Source organism: Mustelus asterias, chromosome 14 (assembly GCF_964213995.1).
Source record: "Mustelus asterias chromosome 14, sMusAst1.hap1.1, whole genome shotgun sequence".
In the NCBI taxonomy this organism is placed as follows: domain Eukaryota; kingdom Metazoa; phylum Chordata; class Chondrichthyes; order Carcharhiniformes; family Triakidae; genus Mustelus; species Mustelus asterias.
In genome coordinates, this window is record NC_135814.1 from 30311112 (window position 1) to 30330609 (window position 19498).

The 19498-nt window shown below is 43.9% G+C and overlaps 1 protein-coding gene and 1 pseudogene across 2 annotated transcripts in view; one reads left to right on the forward strand and one right to left on the reverse strand.

The window, feature by feature from the left end:
* The window catches only part of LOC144503556 (histamine N-methyltransferase-like), a 77369-nt gene that overhangs the window by 42347 nt on the left and 15524 nt on the right, over window positions 1-19498 (forward strand). Inside the window, exons 1-2 of one of the 2 annotated variants that reach the window (XM_078228038.1) lie at window positions 11994-12193; window positions 18613-18668. In XM_078228038.1, coding sequence (XP_078084164.1) covers window positions 12057-12193; window positions 18613-18668 — 193 coding nt within the window. In that variant the 5' untranslated portion in view covers window positions 11994-12056. Of the gene's footprint in view, window positions 1-11993; window positions 12194-18612; window positions 18669-19498 lie in introns of those variants that run through there. The other variant, XM_078228039.1, reaches the window with a different exon arrangement.
* The window catches only part of LOC144504130 (histamine N-methyltransferase-like), a 64619-nt pseudogene that overhangs the window by 20535 nt on the left and 24586 nt on the right, over window positions 1-19498 (reverse strand).

Below are 19498 nucleotides of genomic sequence, written 5' to 3' on the forward strand. Positions count from 1 at the left end.
TTGGAACTATTGAATGGCATCAAGGTTGGTAAGTCGCCGGGACCGGATGGGATGTACCCCAGGTTACTGTGGGAGGCGAGGGAGGAGATTGCGGAGCCTTTGGCGATGATCTTTGCATCGTCGATGGAGACGGGAGAGGTTCCGGAGGATTGGAGGATTGCGGATGTGGTCCCTATATTCAAGAAAGGGAACAGGGACAGCCCGGGAAATTACCGACCGGTGAGTCTAACCTCAGTGGTTGGTAAGTTGATGGAGAGGATCCTGAGAGACAGGATTTATGATCATCTAGAGAAGTTTAGTATGATCAAAAGTAGTCAGCACGGCTTTGTCAGGGGCAGGTCGTGCCTTACGAGCCTGGTTGAGTTCTTTGAAAATGTGACCAAGCACATTGACGAAGGAAGAGCGGTGGATGTGGTCTATATGGACTTCAGCAAAGCGTTCGATAAGGTCCCCCATGCAAGACTTCTTGAGAAAGTGAGAGGGCATGGGATCCAAGGGGCTGTTGCCTTGTGGATCCAGAACTGGCTTGCCTGCAGAAGGCAGAGAGTGGCTGTGGAGGGGTCTTTCTCTGCATGGAGGTCAGTGACCAGTGGAGTGCCCCAGGGATCTGTTCTGGGACCCTTGCTGTTTGTCATTTTCATAAATGACCTGGATGAGGAAGTGGAGGGATGGGTTGGTAAGTTTGCTGACGACACCAAGGTAGGTGGTGTTGTGGATAGTTTGGAGGGATGTCAGAAGTTTCAGCGAGACATAGATAGAATGCAAGACTGGGCGGAGAAGTGGCAGATGGACTTCAACCCGGATAAGTGTGTGGTGATCCATTTTGGCAGATCCAATGGGATGGAGCAGCAGTATAAAATGAAGGGTACCATTCTTAGCAGTGTAGAGGATCAGAAGGACCTTGGGGTCCGGGTCCATAGGACTCTTAAATCGGCCTCGCAGGTGGAGGATGCGGTCAAGAAGGCGTATGGCGTACTAGCCTTCATTAATCGAGGGATTGAGTTTAGGAGTCGGGAGATAATGCTGCAGCTTTATAGGACCCTGGTTAGACCCCACTTGGAGTACTGCGCGCAGTTCTGGTCACCTCATTACAGGAAAGATGTTGAAGCCATTGAAAGGGTGCAGAGGAGATTTACAAGGATGTTGCCTGGATTGGGGGGCATGCCTTATGAGGATAGGTTGAGGGAGCTTGGTCTCTTCTCCCTGGAGAGACGAAGGATGAGAGGTGACCTGATAGAGGTTTACAAGATGTTGAGGGGTCTGGATAGGGTGGACTCTCAGAGGCTATTTCCAAGGGCTGAAATGGTTGCTACGAGAGGACACAGGTTTAAGGTGCTGGGGGGTAGGTACAGGGGGGATGTCAGGGGTAAGTTTTTCACTCAGAGGGTGGTGGGTGAGTGGAATCGGCTGACGTCGGTGGTGGTGGAGGCAAACTCGTTGGGGTCTTTTAAGAGACTTCTGGATGAGTACATGGGATTTAATGGGATTGAGGGCTATAGATAGGCCTAGAGGTGGGGATGTGATCGGCGCAACTTGTGGGCCGAAGGGCCTGTTTGTGCTGTGGCTTTCTATGTTCTATGTTCTATGTTCTAGTTGCCACATTGCAGTGCCTGTTTGGATACACTGAGGAAAAATTTAGCACGGCCAGTGCACTGAACCAGCATGCCTTTCAGACTGTGGGAGGAAACCAGCGCACTCGGAGGAAACCCATGCAGACACGGGGAGAACATGCAGACTCCACACAGGCAGTAAACAGGCTGGGCATTGAACTTTCAGGTTGTTGACGCACTTGCCTGCAAATGAGTCCAAAGGTAAAATATGGTGGCACCGTGGGTTAGCACTGCTGCCTCACAGCGCCAGGGACCCAGGTTTGATTCCCAGCTTGGGTCACTGTCTGTGTGGAGTTTGCACATTCTCCCCGTGCATGCATGGGTTTCCTCCGGGTGCTCCAGTTTCCCCCCACAGTCTGAAAGATGTGCTGGTTAGGTGCATTGGCCATGCTAGATTCTCCCTCAGTGTAGTCGAACAGGCGCCGGAGTGCGGTGACGGGGATTTTCACAGTAACTTCATTGCAGTGTTAATGTAAGCTTTACTTGTGACTAATAAATAAACTTTAACTTTAATGCTCTTTAGGGAAGGAAATCTGCCATCATAACCTGGCGTGGCCTACATGTGACTCCAGATCTACCGCAATGTCTTTGACTCTTAAATGCTCTCTGAAATGAATGTGATGCCCACATCTTGTAAATTATTATTATTTTTAAATCCTATATCACATTCCATCTGCTGTGTTTTTGCCCAATCACTTAACCTGTCTATCCCGGTGTCAAGTCTTTGGGGGTGATCTTACCAAACAAATTCCAAGTGTTGAACAAGCTTAAAAACGGGAGATAACCACACCATTTATGGAGCGGGGGAGGCAACGTAAAACTCCAATCTTACTCTGAGCAAGATCCGTTTCCCGCCAGCAGGGAGAGGGGGCAGGGTCTAGGCTCGCCAAAAGCTGGCAGATTGCAGCAGAGTGAACAGAGAGATCTGTCACTGCCTCCCCCCAGCAATAGCTGGCCTCTACTGCTGATCACCTCACCCCTCCATGGCCGACTCTATTTTAAACATAATTTAAATATTACAATCAGCCGAGCGTCCTTAAGGAGGCTGATCACACCGGATATCCAATGCTGGTAAGATTGCGAGAGGCGAGAAACCGGGCGCGAACCCAGCGATCTTACAAGTTCGCCCCGCCCATCGACAGGTGGGGAGAGAAGGTAAGATCGCCCGCTTTGTGTCATCTTCACAATCCGTACTACATTTCCCCGTGGCGTCAATGTCATAATTTACTTGAGGAAATCCTAATTTGCTTCATCAAAGAATAGGTAGCATGTTTATTTTATTGTAGTAGAATGGATTTATTTGCTTTCATTTTATTATTGGCTTCTTTAATCTTATTACTAATTGCATTCTAGGATAAAGGCTAATTGCCTCAGCGATATTCCTGATGCAAAGATAAAGGACTGAAATATATTATGGACTAACTTTGTGCACTTTTTATAGGTGTCATATATAGGTAGGTAAGAGTTTTGCTGGCCAGCAGATTTAAGTTATATCATTTAACACTACATTTGTTTCCATTCTCTGAGCATGTCCATGTAACATAACAGTCCTCATCAAACTCTTGATAGTTTTATAATATTTTCAAGCATCAGTGTAATTGTAACATTTTTTATTCTTTCATGGGACTGGGCCAGCACTTGTGTTGCCCATCACTAATTGCCCTTGAGAAGGTGCTGGTGAGCTACCTTCCTGAACTGCTGTTAGGGAGAAGGTTGCAACAGTGTGATCCAACAAGAGGGAAAGAACACTGATATATTTGCAAGTGAGGATGGTGTGTGGCTTTGAGTGGAATTTGCTGGTAATGTCATTCCCATGCATCTCCTGCACTTGTCCTTCTAGGTGGTAGTGGTCACAGGTTTGGAAGGTTGCTGTTGAAAGAGCCTTGGTGAGTTGCTGCAATGGATCTTGTAGAGGGTACACAGTGCTGCCACTGTGCACAGTGGCACAATGGTTCACACCGCTGCCTCACAGTGCCAGGGACCCAGATTCAATTCAAGTGTTGGATGACTGTGTGGAGTTTGCATGTTCTCCCCATGTCTGCGTGTGTTTCCGCTGGGTGCTCTGGTTTCCTCCTTCAGTCCTAAAATGTACAGGTTAGGGGGATTGGCGGGGTTGCAGGGATAGGGCAGGGGGTGGGTCTGGGTACAACACACTGTCGTAGAGTCTGTGCAGACTCGATGGGCCAAATGGCCTCCACCTGCTGTAGGGATTCTATGAATTGCATGTCATAAAAAAGGGACTGGGTTTGCCACCGTTGGTTCCAGTGTCTAGGTCAATGCCATCTGACCATCCAGTTTCCTTTCTAATGTTTTGTAGCAGCTGATACAACTGAGTGATTGGTGGACCATTTCAAGACTCTGGTGAAATTACCACTGCCCCCAAAGTATCCTTAAATTTTGACCCATCTTTGTGTAAGTGCTGGAGGTTCACTGGCGAGGAATATTTTTACTGGCTAGAAAAGTAACTTTGTTTCATTAAACCTGATATTGATATGCTTAACAATTATTAAATGCAGTGGTCTCATAAGAAACATTTCCTGATACAATGTGGTACTGGAGCCCAGAAATGATCTGGCAGCCAAGTTCCTCACTCCAGATTGAAAATTACACCTGTGATGTCTAAGTCAAATGTTCAGTCTCATTTGTGCTCTTCTGAGAGGACTCAGAAAGCATGAGAATTTTAGCGTGCATGTGCACTCATCAGGACTACACCCGACTGATCACTCGTACATCCATCAAGACTAAAGCATATTGCCTTGCCAAGCCTGGAGGCTGAAGCTGCCTGCAGCCAGTCTGGCTCAATGCCTTGCAACCTGAAGCATGGAGAACCTGTGACATGAAATTTCAGCACTGATGCTTTCGAAGTTTCTTGGAAATTTGACTGTGACTGTGACTGACCTTTGACTGTGTGTTGATTTACAGTTAACCTCAGTAACAATTGGGAATGTTGCTATTCCTTAGCTTCAATAGTGATTCATTGTAGCATTGCCAGGATCAATCATTATGCTTAAGTTGTGGATTTATTACTGCATTAATTGAAAAATTGCTTTGCAATTTCACAGTAGTTATATATTAACCTCAGATAGTCGTCTGTGGAAGCTTTTAGTACAGCTGTGAATTGTTTGCTTGTAATTTGTAGATTTACACAAGGCAATAATGGATTGATTGCTATTTTAATTTACAACTTTGATTATAATTTGTTGAAATGTGATTTGCTAATAGACTACTGAGATTCAGACCACAAGTAAGGGAAGACGGCACCTTGTATTTATCTGCCTCAGTTCATGCTGTAAAATGTGTCATGAATGCTAAGCTTAACAATGTCTCCTTTAACTGAAGGTGAAAACAGAACGTTCTGAAAGGGGAGATGATGAAGGTAAGGTAAGCGTCAACATTTGGAGGGACGCTCATGTGACCTAGTTGCCACTGAGGAAGAGGATCCCAAAAGGAAACTCATTGAATTGCCAGATGCCAGTTTAATGCCTGCATCACATTGAAAAAAAGGGCAGCTGCTGTTTAAGATGTAAAGACAGAGGCAACTGCTCTTGGGAAGCAGGGGAACTCTTTTTGTGCTAAATATAAAGCATGATATAGAATTTGGTTTCTGTTCAAAGGAAAAAGAATGGAACAACTGGGGCTCATGACAATTTAAAGAATCGAGTGTCACCAGTGTGTGCCTCCCAGGGGATAATTGAATCTGGAAAACTTAAACTGTGTGTGAAACATGTGACATTAATGTACCACGAACAGATTTTTAAAAAAATAATGTCCTCTGCAGTTATAAGCAGACCTTTTCAGTTTTATTTTCTCATTGCTGCCAGGCTGTCTGCTAGAAGTCTTTTCATTGCTACTTCAATGGCTTCAATGGAGTTTTGTTTATTTTTACTATGAGCCTCAGTTACTTTCTGGTATTAGTTTTATGATCCTGCATTGTTAGGAGGAAGACTGATTGGCCGGTCATGTGTTTTGGACATTTTCCCCCCTTCCTAGTGAATTTAAGGTTTCATTTTCTGTTTGGCTGCTGGCTTCAGTTTCATTTAGAAGAGGGTGACCATCAGACTGGAAAGCAGTGTTTCTCTTTCTCTCTTTCTGGTTTTGGAAATTCTGCTGTTGGCTGGAAGTAAGGTTCCTGGCCTTCCTGGAGTACAAAAACTGCTGTTGGTGGCTGACTTTGGTACAGTCTCTCTCCCTGGTGCTTGGTAATCCATTCTGACTCCAAGCTTGTCTATATGTGCATCAAGAGAGCTGCAGCATTCAACCAAAGGACTAAATTAAAGCATCACGTGAGCATTTGTGGTTTCTATGATAAACGTATGGAAAGGGTTTTGTTTATGGGATGTTTATTCGATTGGGACATTTTCTACATTCATTAAGGTTTATACAATATCATGGTTTTTTTGTTTGTAATTGTTAAAATTTATTGCTAATTTTCTTTCTGTACATGTTTACTGTATTCTTAAATAAACATTGTTTGTTTAAAGGACCTTAGTGCATAATTGAATCATACCTGAAGTGAATGATCTCATGCTCACCCTAGCCAAATTTAAAGTACAAAATTTATGATCCAGGTGGACTTCATAAAATACCTTCGAGTTTCTGACATGAATTATAACAAACAATAATCAATGGATGCTGGAAGATGGCAACTGAACCTGCTGGAGAGCTAGGAATGACAGTGGGACCGTTACTGTTATGCTACATATGTGCTAGATATGCACACCCAGCGTATTGCATAAAGGTTTCTCATGTGATGTATTTTGGCTGTGTTAGTGCAGGATTACCCTCTCTTTAGTTTGATACATGAGCTGCTCATTAATCAATGTTTGATCTGTGTTGATTTGAGTTTGTTTGTTATAGTAAAAGTTTAAAGCCGTGAAAGCTGGTCCTTGAGTTCTTCCTACCAATCACCAGGAAATACGTTGCATTTTCTAAGTTATGCACCCGAATTCTACCACCCCGTCCACCACAGAATTGGAGCAGGCAAGGGAGGGACAACGGAAATGTCCATTGAATTCGGGCAGGAATTTCCAGTCTTGCTTGAGCGAGGCCATAAAATCCCACTCATTTTTCTCTACACGGATTGTAACATATGCCATTTTGTGAAAATAAGCCATTTCTCAAGAATATTTATGATGCAGGCTTTTCCATCCTTTTCTTTTTGCGATGGAGTGTGTTGGTGGTCCAAGGAGGGGGGAAGGAGGTGTCGTGATGGTGGGGGAGGACTGCCTTTCAACTTTTTCTCTCTCAAGGCCAATGAGCAAAATTTTGAAAAATGTGGCTTGGAAAAACATTAGACTTGAATTGCAAAACAGAAAACTACCCACTGTGCCACCGTGCCGCCCTGCTGTGCCACTGTGCCACCCTGTTTAAAATATATGTAATGCGCAGAAAGTGAAAGATATATATTTTTAATTTTTTTACAGCTTTTTCCTTACATACTGTTAATTCCATTAAAAAGTACTATCATGCGTAACAAAGTGGGTTTGAAGTGTCTGTAATAAGTTTAAGCTGAAGTCCATTTGGATTTTGCTATGTATTTTAAACGGTGTTGCTTATCTCAATTTTAAGAGTCTCCCTGATGCAATATTGATCCTTAGCAATCCCATCAGATATAGGGTCAAAGGAGTTCTGCATTTACAATGGAAAATATGGAACTTGGTCATTTCAAATGCTTTAGAAAAGCGCCTTCCTTAAGATGACATATGGAGCCTCTTGTAAGCTGATGTGAACTATCTGTCTGATAGATGTTGCAGTATGAAAAGGAAACAACTTTCTGAGCAAAAATATACAATGGCCCTTAAAGTCCGTACAGAATCCTGGCGTATGGAGATTTTATGCCGCACATGCCCATTGGAACAATACGAAGTCCTGATGCATGGTATGGAAATTTTAAAACTCCAATTGTGTTTTTTTGTGCCTGCACTGAGGTCCCTCAAAGAAAAGTATTGAGGCAGCACTAACTTCCCTTACTTGCCCCAATGATTGGTAAGTGTTTACGCCGATATAGTTACACATTCTTTTCTTCTCTATCTGCAGTGAGTGGAGACGGCACACATTTTTAGCTTGGTCAATTTTTAAAAATGTGTTTAAAAGATATTTGATAGAATCATAGAATCCTACAGTGCAGAAGGAGACCATTCGGCCCATCGAGTCTGCACTGCCCACAATCCCACCCATGCCCTATCCCCATAACCCCAGGCATTTACCCTAGCTAGTCCCCCTGACACTGAGGGAAATATAGCATGGCCAATCCACCTAACCCGCACCCCTTTGGACTGTGGGTGGAAACCGGAGCACCCGAAGGAAACCCACGCAGACACGAGGAGAAGGTGCAAACTCCACACAGACAGCGACCCAAGCCGGGAATCGAACCTGGGTCTCTGGCGCTGTGAGGCAGCAGTGCTACCCACTGTGCCACCGTGCCGCCCTGCTGTGCCACTGTGCCACCCTGTTTAAAATATATGTAATGCGCAGAAAGTGAAAGATATATATTTTTAATTTTTTTACAGCTTTTTCCTTACATACTGTTAATTCCATTAAAAAGTACTATCATGCGTAACAAAGTGGGTTTGAAGTGTCTGTAATAAGTTTAAGCTGAAGTCCATTTGGATTTTGCTATGTATTTTAAACGGTGTTGCTTATCTCAATTTTAAGAGTCTCCCTGATGCAATATTGATCCTTAGCAATCCCATCAGATATAGGGTCAAAGGAGTTCTGCATTTACAATGGAAAATATGGAACTTGGTCATTTCAAATGCTTTAGAAAAGCGCCTTCCTTAAGATGACATATGGAGCCTCTTGTAAGCTGATGTGAACTATCTGTCTGATAGATGTTGCAGAATCCAGTGCAGATTGAAAATCTGGAGTCATGATTCACCGGCTGTACATCACACTTCTAGCTTGGCTTCTTAAAATCACTGACATTCTTTTGAGGCTTTGACATAGGTAGAATGCCTATGAGAGAAGAGTAAGGCTACATGTAAAATGTACAATTAATATGTCCAAACATTCCCCTTCCCCTTTCTCTTCCCCTCCCACTCCTTTTCCTCCCCTCCTTCCCTCACCCCTCCTTTCCCCTCTCCTTCTTCTCCTCCCCCTCCTTCCCCTCCCCCTCCTTCCCTTCTCCTCCTTTCACCCCCCTTCATTCTTCCTTTACCTTCTTGTTTACAGAAAGACAATAGAACCGCTGTGTTAAAGTGAAAAAATATGCTTGCAGGGAATTTGGAAAAGGTGAGGTAATTTAGCGAAATGTCAAGTTGCAGTTGCTAAAAATGTTTAACTAAATGTTAATATGGTATCAAAGTTTTGTATTTATAACATTATTTTTGTTAATAAATGTTTTCTGTTAAACTTTACAAAATTCTACAAATTTACATTTAAATTTACAGAAAACTTAAATATGTGATCATTATAAACGAATAACAGAAGTGAAGTAAGCAAAGCAGAAGAATACTAATGATAAAGACATGGTGGTTTAGATTTTTCACGGCCCAAAATGTGAATTCTTCTTTGCTCAACCCCAAGCAATAAGGTATCCACCTCATGGTCTGAGAAGCTCTGACCTCTCTTATTCCCATTACATTTTCAATTTCCATATTCTATATTAAACATACAAACACTTTTAAGCATGCCACACCTAAATTTATATAACAATATTATGCAGATTTAAATAGTAGTTTCACAGATTTAAAACAAATAACAAAACCTGCGCTCACTTATACATATTAAATAATACTCATCTTCAATCATAAAAATAAAAGTAAAAATTACACTTGAAATGAGCCAACAACAATAAGATTAACAAGAAATAGCACCAAAAATGATGAAAAACTTCAGCATATATTAATAATAACAGGGAATCCTTATGATCTCTCTGCCTTCATTTTAAAACTGCTGTTTCAATGGGCCTTCCCAACCTGGTCCGGAGGGGGCTTGGCTAGAATCCTCCTGCGCTGCACTGAGGCCAGCGGAGATTGTCCCGCTGAAGGCTGAATGCTGCTTCTCCCACTGGGAATTAGATCGTGATTTTTGAATGCAGGAATATTTCTTTTGAAGTGCAAAAGGAATATTCCTGTTTTTGGCAGCCCATGACTTTCCGTCGCCACTAGGCAGGTTATGGGCCAATGTCAAAGCAATATATTGATAAAGTTTTTTAAAAACAGTCAATCATTAGCAATTCAGGGTGTGTCTGGCTCACCCCCAGGTTCATGGTTCTCACTCAGTCAGGATTTCAATCGTGATTTTTAAATGTAGGGAAGTGCCAAAAGAAATTCTCCTATTTTTGGCAGCCCATGATTTTTTGTTGCTAGGTGCTCGTTATGGGCACGTCAAAGCAATATACTAATAAAGCTTTTCTAAAACGATAAATGAAATTGATCTTTAGAATTTGAGAAAGTAATAATGTGTGTATCTGGTTCACTCCCAGGTTCAGGGTTCTCCTTACCCATTCACCTTACCCACTGTGTACTTGGCTTTGAGTGTGTGTTGGTGTGTGTGATGATAGTAGTGGTTGCTATGGATATATATATATATCGTTCTTTTTATGATTACGAGGAATGGTTTAAAATTCATTCTTTTCTATGGAAAGTCGGTATGTCTCGGGGGAATACAACTCAGATGCTGGGAAAGCAGGATAATTATTTATTTTAGCCATGCAGTGTTTACTTAGGAGAGAGTTAATGGATTTTTGTTCATAGATGAATATTTCCCCTGCGGCTTTTGATTAGGCTGATTCACAGGGTCGTGTGATAATGTGGTTACTAGGAGAGGCTAGGATTGTAGCAGAGAAAAACATCATTCAGTTCCAACTGGGGTTAGTTTAAAGGCAGAAGTCTGCAAGCTGCTCTGAAACTCAAAATCTCTCTCCGAAAACTTCAAGACAGACTACACCCCTTATAGCAAGTACATTTATGGTTGCTAACTGTATTTAAGGTGTTTTTAAAAGTCCGTATGAAGAATATTGTTCAATTGGAACTGAATCAGTAATGTTTGAAATCAAAGTTGTTTCCTTTCTTTTTTTAACTATTGTTCAACTGTTAAGAGTTAAGCTGCTTCATTTTGTTAAAGCTATACATAAACTGTGTGAATAAATAATTTTACTGTAAAAGATCCCGAATTTGCCAGTGGAATTATTCCTGGAGTGAAGAATCCTATCCTCACAATAATGCCAAGATAGAAAAATTGTTGGGGTCTAGTCTGGCTTCCAATGTTTTTCGGGATTCTGGTACAGGGCCCTAACATGTATGGGTGAGAAAGAACCCTCAGACTAGAAGTGAACCAAGCTCACACACTCTCCTCTAGCTCACGTGTTACCACAAATTTTCCTTGCTCTCTGACAACATTCACTCCCCTCACTCACTCCTCTCTCTCTCACAGGCACAGACAGCAGAAAGACACACACTTCCCGCACTCACTCACACACTCACTCACTCACTCTAACTCACACACTCTGTCTGCACAGACAATCTCCTCTGTCTCACACATATGCTCTCACTCTCTATCTATCTCTCTCCCACACACACACAGACAAACACATTTATTTTCTCTCACACTTGGCATGATTATCTTGCCCGTAGTCAATGCGCCTTTAGTTGGACAATCACATTTACTGAGCAGTCTGTGACGATTCAATGGTGGACAGAATTGGAAAGTCCCACCCATAAACTCCCTTTTACTCACTCACTCACTCACATACAAACACGTAGGCCGGAATTGTACCCTCCAGCCCACCACAGGAATTGGAATGGGTAAGGGGCGGACCATGGAAAGGTCTGGTAGATTGGATTTTACAGTTTCAGGATGAGTGAGGCTGTAAAACCCCACTCATAGTCTCCTCACATACACACACACACTCACTCTCTCTCACACGTATTAGTCACTCTCTCCAGTGTACTCCTATTCTGCTTTCCCATGCCCTCCACTCCCCACGCACATTTCTTCAGCCTCCAGTACTTTCAGTTTTGGGCCCCACCCACATCCTGGGCCCTGCCCCCATTCTGGATCCTGCTCCCACTCTGGGCTCTCCTCCACTCTGGGCCTGACCCCAATGTGGACAATGAGGCATGGAATCAATCAGAGATGACCTTACCTGTCACTGGGTGGAAATCCTGGAACTCCATCCCTCAGCATTGTGGGGGTACCTACACCACAGGGACGGCAGCTCACTATCAATTCGGGCATTTAGGGTTTGGGCAATAAATGTTGATCTCGCCAGCAACACACATATCCCCTAAATTAATTCTTCAAAAAATACAGGAGGTGATGAATGAGGACTATAATTGAGTAGAGATTACTCTCTGTAATGTTAATGATTTCTAGATGCAGAGAATGCTGGAGTATTTCAAAGATTTATAATCCAGGTAAAGGCAAAGTCCAGAGCTGTTTTGTTCAAACAAAGCCTCAGAATAAACTGAGCTTTCATTTTTTCTGAACAGCGGGGTTCCTAAAATGGAGACATCTATGAAAGCCCTCTACTCAGACGTTGGTCTATATATTAAGTCATTTAAATTGTTTTTGGAATGTTCTACTGAGCATCAGTGCATGAAAAAATTCATTGATGAGAATCTGCCAGACATTGTCTCCAGGTGAGGAATGTTTTGGTTCAGCTTCAAACCTGACGAATGTGAAAAGACTCTGAGCTACGTAACCTCTTATTTATGCAGTAGAAAGCTTTGTTTAGTAACTGAGAAACAGTTTTCCTCTATTTTCATGTGGTGTGTCATTGATGGTAACATTCCTTCCTGAATTAGAACATGACAATTTAACATTTCAACGTTGCTGTGTCCATTCCCAGGTTCTACCCAGCCTTCCAAGCCCACAAATATATCCATGGTGCTACCTGGTCCCGGCATTTTTAGTTATCAACTCCTTAATTTCAAACTTTATTCAGTTTCCCCCCTCTTCCTCACAGAATGCAAGACAGGTCCTCAGCTAACAATGCCACAGTTTTTCTTTCCCTGGAGTGTTTTCTCTCTTGAGCAGTAGTTTTTCTTTAAGATCCCAGAACCTTTTTTTGTTTCTGTGAGTCTCCTTTCCTACAGCTTATTTTGCTTCACCACCTACATAATCTCTGCAGCTAGAAAGTCCACCCACTTTATTGAATAGTACTTGATTTGATTTGATTTATTTTTGCCACATGTATTAGCATACAGTGAAAAGTCTTGTTTCTTGCACGCGATACAGACAGAGCATACCATTCATAGAGAAGGAAACGAGAGAGTGCAGAATATAGTGTTACAGTCATAGCAAGGGTGTAGAGAAAGATCAACTTAATGCAGTAGGGATGGCAGCAGGGAAGAAGCTGTTCTTGAGTCGGTTGGTACGTGACTTCAGACTTTTGTATCTTTTTCCCAAAGGAAGAAGGTGGAAGAGAGAATGTCCGGGGTGCATGGGGTCCTTAATTATGTGGCTGCCTTTCTGAGGCAGTGGGAAGTGTAGACAGAATCAATGGATGGGAGGCTGGTCTGCGTGATGGATTGGGCTATATTCATTACCTTTTGTAGTTTCTTGCGGTCTTGGGTAGAGCAGGAGCCATACCAAGCTGTGATGCAACCAGAAAGAACGCTTTCAATGACGCATCTGTAAAAGTTGGTGAGAGTTGTAGCTGACATGCCAAATTTCCTTAGGCTTCTGAGAATGTAAGGGCATTGGTGAGCTTTCTTAACTATAGTGTCGGCATGGGGGGACCAGGACAGGTTGTTGGTGATCTGGACACCTAAAAACTTGAAGCTCCCAATCCTTTCTACTTTGTCCTCATTGATGTAGCAGGGGTATGTTCTCCTCTGTGCTTCCTGAAGTCGATGACACATAATTAAGGACCCCACGCACCCCGGACATTCTCTCTTCCACCTTCGTTTTGTTGACATTGAGGGAGAGATTATTGTCACCGCGCCAGTTCACCAGATTTTCTATCTCATTCCTGTACTCTGTCTCGTCATTGTTTGAGGTCCGACCCACTACGGTGGTGTCGTCAGCAAACTTGAAAATCGAGTTGGAGGGGCATTTGGCCACACAGTCATAGGTGTAAAAGAAGCATAGTAGGGGGCTGAGAACTCAGCCTTGTGGGGCACCGGTGTTGCGGATGATGGTGGAGGAGGTGTTGTTACCTGTGCTTACTGATTGTGGTCTGTGAGTTAGGAAGTTCAGGATCCAATCGCAGAGGAAGGAGCTGCGGCACAAGCCATGGAGTTTGGAGATGAGTTTCGTAGGAATAATGGTGTTGAAGGCTGAGCTGTAGTCAATAAATGGGAATCTGGCATAGGTGTCCTTGTTATCTAGGTGTTCCAGGGTTGAGTGCAGGGCCAGGGAGAATGCGTCTGCTGTGGACCTGTTGTGGTGGTCGGCAAACTGTAGTGGATCCAGGTAGCCCAGGAGGCCAGAATTGATTTGTGCCATGACTAGCCTTTCGAAGCACTTCATAATGATGGATGTCAGAGCCACCAGACAATAGTCATTAAGTTTTTCTTAGGTACTGGGATGATGGTCGTCTTCTTGAAGCAGATAGAGACCTCAGATTGTTTTAAAGAGAGGTTGAAGATGTCTGTGAATACCCCCACCAGCTGATCCGTGCAGGATCCGAGTGCACGTCTGGGTACCCCATCCAGGCCAGTCGCTTTCCATGGGTTGACCTTCAAGAAAGCTGCTCTGACATCTGCAATAGTGACCTCAGATACAGATTCATCCGAGGCTTACAGGGTGGAGGGGATGCTCTCGCTGACCTCTTGCTCAAAACAGACTTAGAATGTATTGAGCTCATCAGGGAGAGGTGTGTTGGAGTCGACGATTTTACATGCCTTCATCTTGTAGCCTGTTATGTCTTGCAGACCTTGCCATAGTCGGTGAGAGACTGTGTGGCTAGCCTGGGACTCTAACTTGGTCTGGTACTGTCTTTTGGCATTTTTGATGGATCTCCTTAGATCGTATCTGGCTTTCTTGTATAGGTCAGCGATGCCTGACTTGAATGCCTCAGACCCAGACTTCAGCAAGCAGTGGATATCCCTGTTCATCCATGGCTTCCGGTTGGGAAACACGCGGATTTTCTTCTTTGGCACACAGTCTTCTACACACTTACTACTGAAGTCAGTTACTGTAGTGGCGTACTCATTCAGGCTGGTCGCAGAGTTTTTAAATACCGACCAGTCCACTGACTCCAAGCAGCCCCGTAGAAGATCATCCGATTCCTCAGACCAACATTGCACGACTTTCTTTGATGGAGTCTCCCACTTCAGTTTTTGCTTGTAAGCCAGGAGCAGAAGCACAGCCTTATGGTCTGATTTGCCAAAGTGTGGGCGGGCGATAGAGCTGTAGACATGTTTGATATTTGTGTAGCAGTGGTCTAGGATGTTTGGGCCTCTGGTGGAGCAGGAGACTTATTAGTGGTAACTTGGTAGTACGCTTTTGAGCTTGACCTGATTGAAGTCCCCGGCCACGATGCACAAGGCCTCGGGATGTTTCGTCTCCAGGCTATTTGTAGTGGTGTATATTTCGTCCAGCGCAATCTGCACGTCCGCATGGGGTGGGATGTAAACTGCTGTCAGGGTAACAGAGGTGATCTCCTGTGGAAGATAGTAGGGGTGGCATTTTACTGTCAGGTATTCTATATCCGCGGTGCAGAAACCTGCCAGTGTTGCTATGTCTAGGCACCACGAGGTGTTGATTGGAAAACAGACCCCAGCTCCCCTAACCTTGCCTGAGCCGCTGTACGGTCCATTTGATGGATTAAGATGCCCCCTCTGGTGAAGCAGGAGTGAGCCACGTCTCAGTGAAACAGAGAATACAACAGTCAAAGAACAAAGAATAAAGAACAAAGAAATTTACAGCACAGGAACAGGCCCTTCGGCCCTCCAAGCCTGCACCAACCATGCTGCCCGACTGAACTAAAACCCCCTACCCTTCCAGGAACTATATCCCTCTATTCCCATCCTATTCATGTATTTGTCAAGACACCCCTTAAAAGTCACTACTGTATCCGCTTCCACTACCTCCACTAGCAACGGGTTCCAGGCACCCACTACTCCCTGTGTAAAATCTGCCTCGTACATCTCCTTTAAACCTTACCCCTTGCACCTTAAACCTGTTCCCCCTAGTAATTGACTCTTCCACCCTGTGAAAAAGCTTCTGACTATCCATTCTGTCCATGCCCCTCATAATCTTGTGGACTTCTATCAGGTTGCCCCTCAACCTCCGTCATTCCAGTGAGAACAAACCAAGTTTCTCCAACCTCTCCTCATAGCTAATGCCCTCCACATCAGGCAACATCCTGGTAAATCTTTTCTGTACCCTCTCCAAAGCCTCCACATCTTTCTGGTAGTGTGGCGACCAGCATTGAACACTATGGGCCTGATTTTACCATTTTGATTCTAAGTGCTGAATCTGGGCGCAATTCAGATCTGACTTGGAAACCTGCTCTCAGGTGGCCCCATACGCACTCAGCCTGAAAAAAAAAATTATGAGTCTGAATTGCGCTGTGGGTGGGGCTTATCGCGCCCAAAACGCTGCTGCTCCAATCGGAGCTTTGAACTCTGCATGCGCAGTGAAAAAAAATTGAAAAACGCGCCCCTGTCACATCACTCCTGGGCCGCAAAAAGCGATAAATCGGCCCAGGAGCGATGGCCCCCACAGACATTGCCCCACCCCCACAACATAACTGTCCCCCTTATGCACCCACACCTCCCTGCTACCCAGATCGACCGCGACCCTCTGGCCCCTTCCCCTCCACCGATCACCCGCAAAGTGGCCGCGGTCCTCCCCTCCCCCCCCCCGCCCCCACCGATGGGGCCGCAGAGTGGCAGCGGTCCCCCCCGCCTGCCCTTAACTGCTGAAGTGCTCCCCCTTCCTGTTGGGGAACACTTCAGCAGTCAAGGGCATTCAGCCTCTGATCTTCGGGTAGGCGTTCTCCAAGGCAGCCCTCAAGACACACGACAACGCAGAATCGCCGAGCAGAAACTGATAGCCAAGTTCCGCATTCATGAGGATGGCCTCAACTGGGATCTTGGGTTCATTATCACACTATCTGTAACTCCCACAACTTGCCTAGGCTTGCAAAATCTCGCTAACTGTCCTGGCTGGAGACCATACACACCTCTTTAACCTGTGCTTAACCCTTTCTCCACTTGCATTGTCTGTACCTGTAAAGATTTGATTACCTGTTAAGTCTCGCATTCCAACCATTATCTTGTAATTGAGTTTGTGTCTATAGATGCCCTGTTTGTGAACCCAACTCCCACTCACCTGAAGAAGGAGCAGTTCTCCGAATGCTTGTGCTATCAAATAAACCTGGTGTTGTGAGACTTCTTTCTGTGCCTACCCCAGTCCAACGCTGGCATCTCCACATCTAGAGTTTAGGGCCTTGGCACCCAAGTCATGGCCATCGCACTGGACTGCTGAATGTCAAGGATGTACAAGAGGCCAGAATTAGGAGAGTGCAGATTGTTACATTCTGTCAGACATATCTGTACCAATCAAATACAATGGTTGGTGAACTAATAATACGGGTTCTTTATTTGAAGATAAGCTAACAAGCAGTGAATATTCACCAAGAGCGAATAGAGTACATCTGACTTTTATCACTGTTGCTCATATCCTTAAACATTCAGGCACATCATATCACAACATCTCCCCACCGCTCCAGCTGCACTTTTGTTTTCCTTTGAAGAATACAGCAAAGAAAAGAATATTATGTCTGAATGTGTTTTAATACAGAGCAATACATTTACAAACCCCTGAAATGTATTGGTATTTTGCTTATCTGTCCAGACAATGCCATGGCTGGAGGGTACTGAACATTTTCAGATTGCTATCATGAGGACTACTTTATTTATATTGCGCTTTAGACCATGTTCTGTGCACAGTTGGACTAATCGGTGTTTCTGATTGTCATATTTTGATTTGGCATCAGTTTCATCACACTGTCATGCCTATTGTTGTCTGTACTTGATCCAATCTTGGTTCTGGGCCTATGCTGACTATTTCTGCTGGATTCCATATGCCACCGATTGATGTTGTACACAAACTTTCTGGCTGATTCTCAGGTTGGGTAACTCATTACCTGCATGCCAGTCAAAGCCATCTTTCATCTTCATTTGTCTTTAAAATAATGCACCAAATACCCTTTGGAGTATTGTTGAGGGATGACCAGGGAGATCTGTCTGCACTTGGCTGCCGAATAGCAATTGCACATTGGTTCCGCAGCACCATGAAGTTAGAAATGGACAAATATATTTGGACAAAACTGTCACAAATAGTCTGTTGGCTGATGATTTGTGCTGCAGAGTTGGATGACTTCCCAGAGTATGCATTCCGCTGGTGCTACTTGTGGTCTCCTGTCCTCATTGTTCTCTTTCCAATGCCTTGGGCAATGACCAATGACGGTGCCTTGCATGCTGGCAGGCCTCTGATCCCTAGACCTGTGGTGTTTGGAATATTAAGGTGAATGCTAAAATATCATAACCTTTAACAAAAAATATGTGTAATTTCTCATCATAATGGAGAATTTTGACATTTAATGTATAAAATCAAACTTTCAGGATTAGTGAAGCTGTTAAACTGTTAAATGAGGGATAATTTTCCTGAACATTTGTTTGCGATATTAAGAGCGCAAGAGTGCGTATTTTCAGCAGTCAGTTCACTGATTTTTAATTGATTGCATTCTGCATGGAGCTCACAGTGCAGCAACAATAGACACGTAGAATCACTGACAACAACCTCTGGATTTCCATGTTTAACTATTTGTGTCGTCTTCAGAAGTTGCTGTCAGTGTCACAGGAGTAATGACGGAATGCTGACATTGCTATTGTAAACTTCAGGTTATTTTCTTCTTCAATATTAATTAAAATGGTTCGAATCATTTGATAACTTTTGCTTTGCAGGTTTACAAGTGAACTGCTAGCCTTTTGCATTTTAAAATTAAGGTCTACACAGCCATTGTTCAGTGAAGCCATTTGTTACAAACGTCATTTCAAATTTGTTCGGGTCCTCCAAAAATACAACTATATTTTCTTTGCAGCATCGGGAAAATGGGAGTTCCCTGTCTAAATGTCCTGGGGGTAGGAAGTGGTTCAGGTAAGTCCTGCAGAGTCCACTGTTCTGTATCTAATGATGTATCTATTTTATTCATGATACATTTATTTTATCATCCTGCACAGGGTATTTAATCAAATATCGATTTACCATGACATGCAAAGTAATTAAAGTTGATGGATCCCCTATAGCTTATTTATTAGAAACCACAACAATAATGAACACTGGATCGCTTTAAAGGACAGAAACTCCAATACCAGGCAGTTCTAAAGTTTATTTATTAGTGTCATCAGTAGGCTTACATTAACACTGCAATGAAGTTACTGTGAAAATCCCCTAGTTGACACACTCCGGCGCCTGTTTGGGTACACTGAGAGAAAATTTAGCATGTCCAATGCACCTAACCAGCATGTCCTTTGGACTGTGGGAGGAAACCCGGGTACCTGGAGGAAACCCATGCAGACACAGAGAGAACATGCAGACTCCACACAGACAGGGACCCAAACTGGAAATCGAACCCAGGTCCCTGGCACTGTGAGGCTGCAATGGCTAAGCACTAAGGCAGATAATTGTCTAATGGTCATGCAATTGCAGATGTTCCCAGAAATGGCCATGGCAATGTGTTGCCCACCCTGTCCTTTCTGGCCAGTGGGAAGGGGCAGCACTGTGGCCATGAAATTCTGCCCTGGTTACCCATTGTGTAGTATTGTTACAAGGGAATGAGCAGAAAACTACAAATGGACAGAGAATAAAGATTGTACTGGGAAAATCTAGCATTACCCACCCATGATTTTCAGAGTTGAATCAAACGTGTGATGATGACCGCCGCTGTGTCGAAGGCATGAGTGAGCAATGGTAATCCTACTTATGAG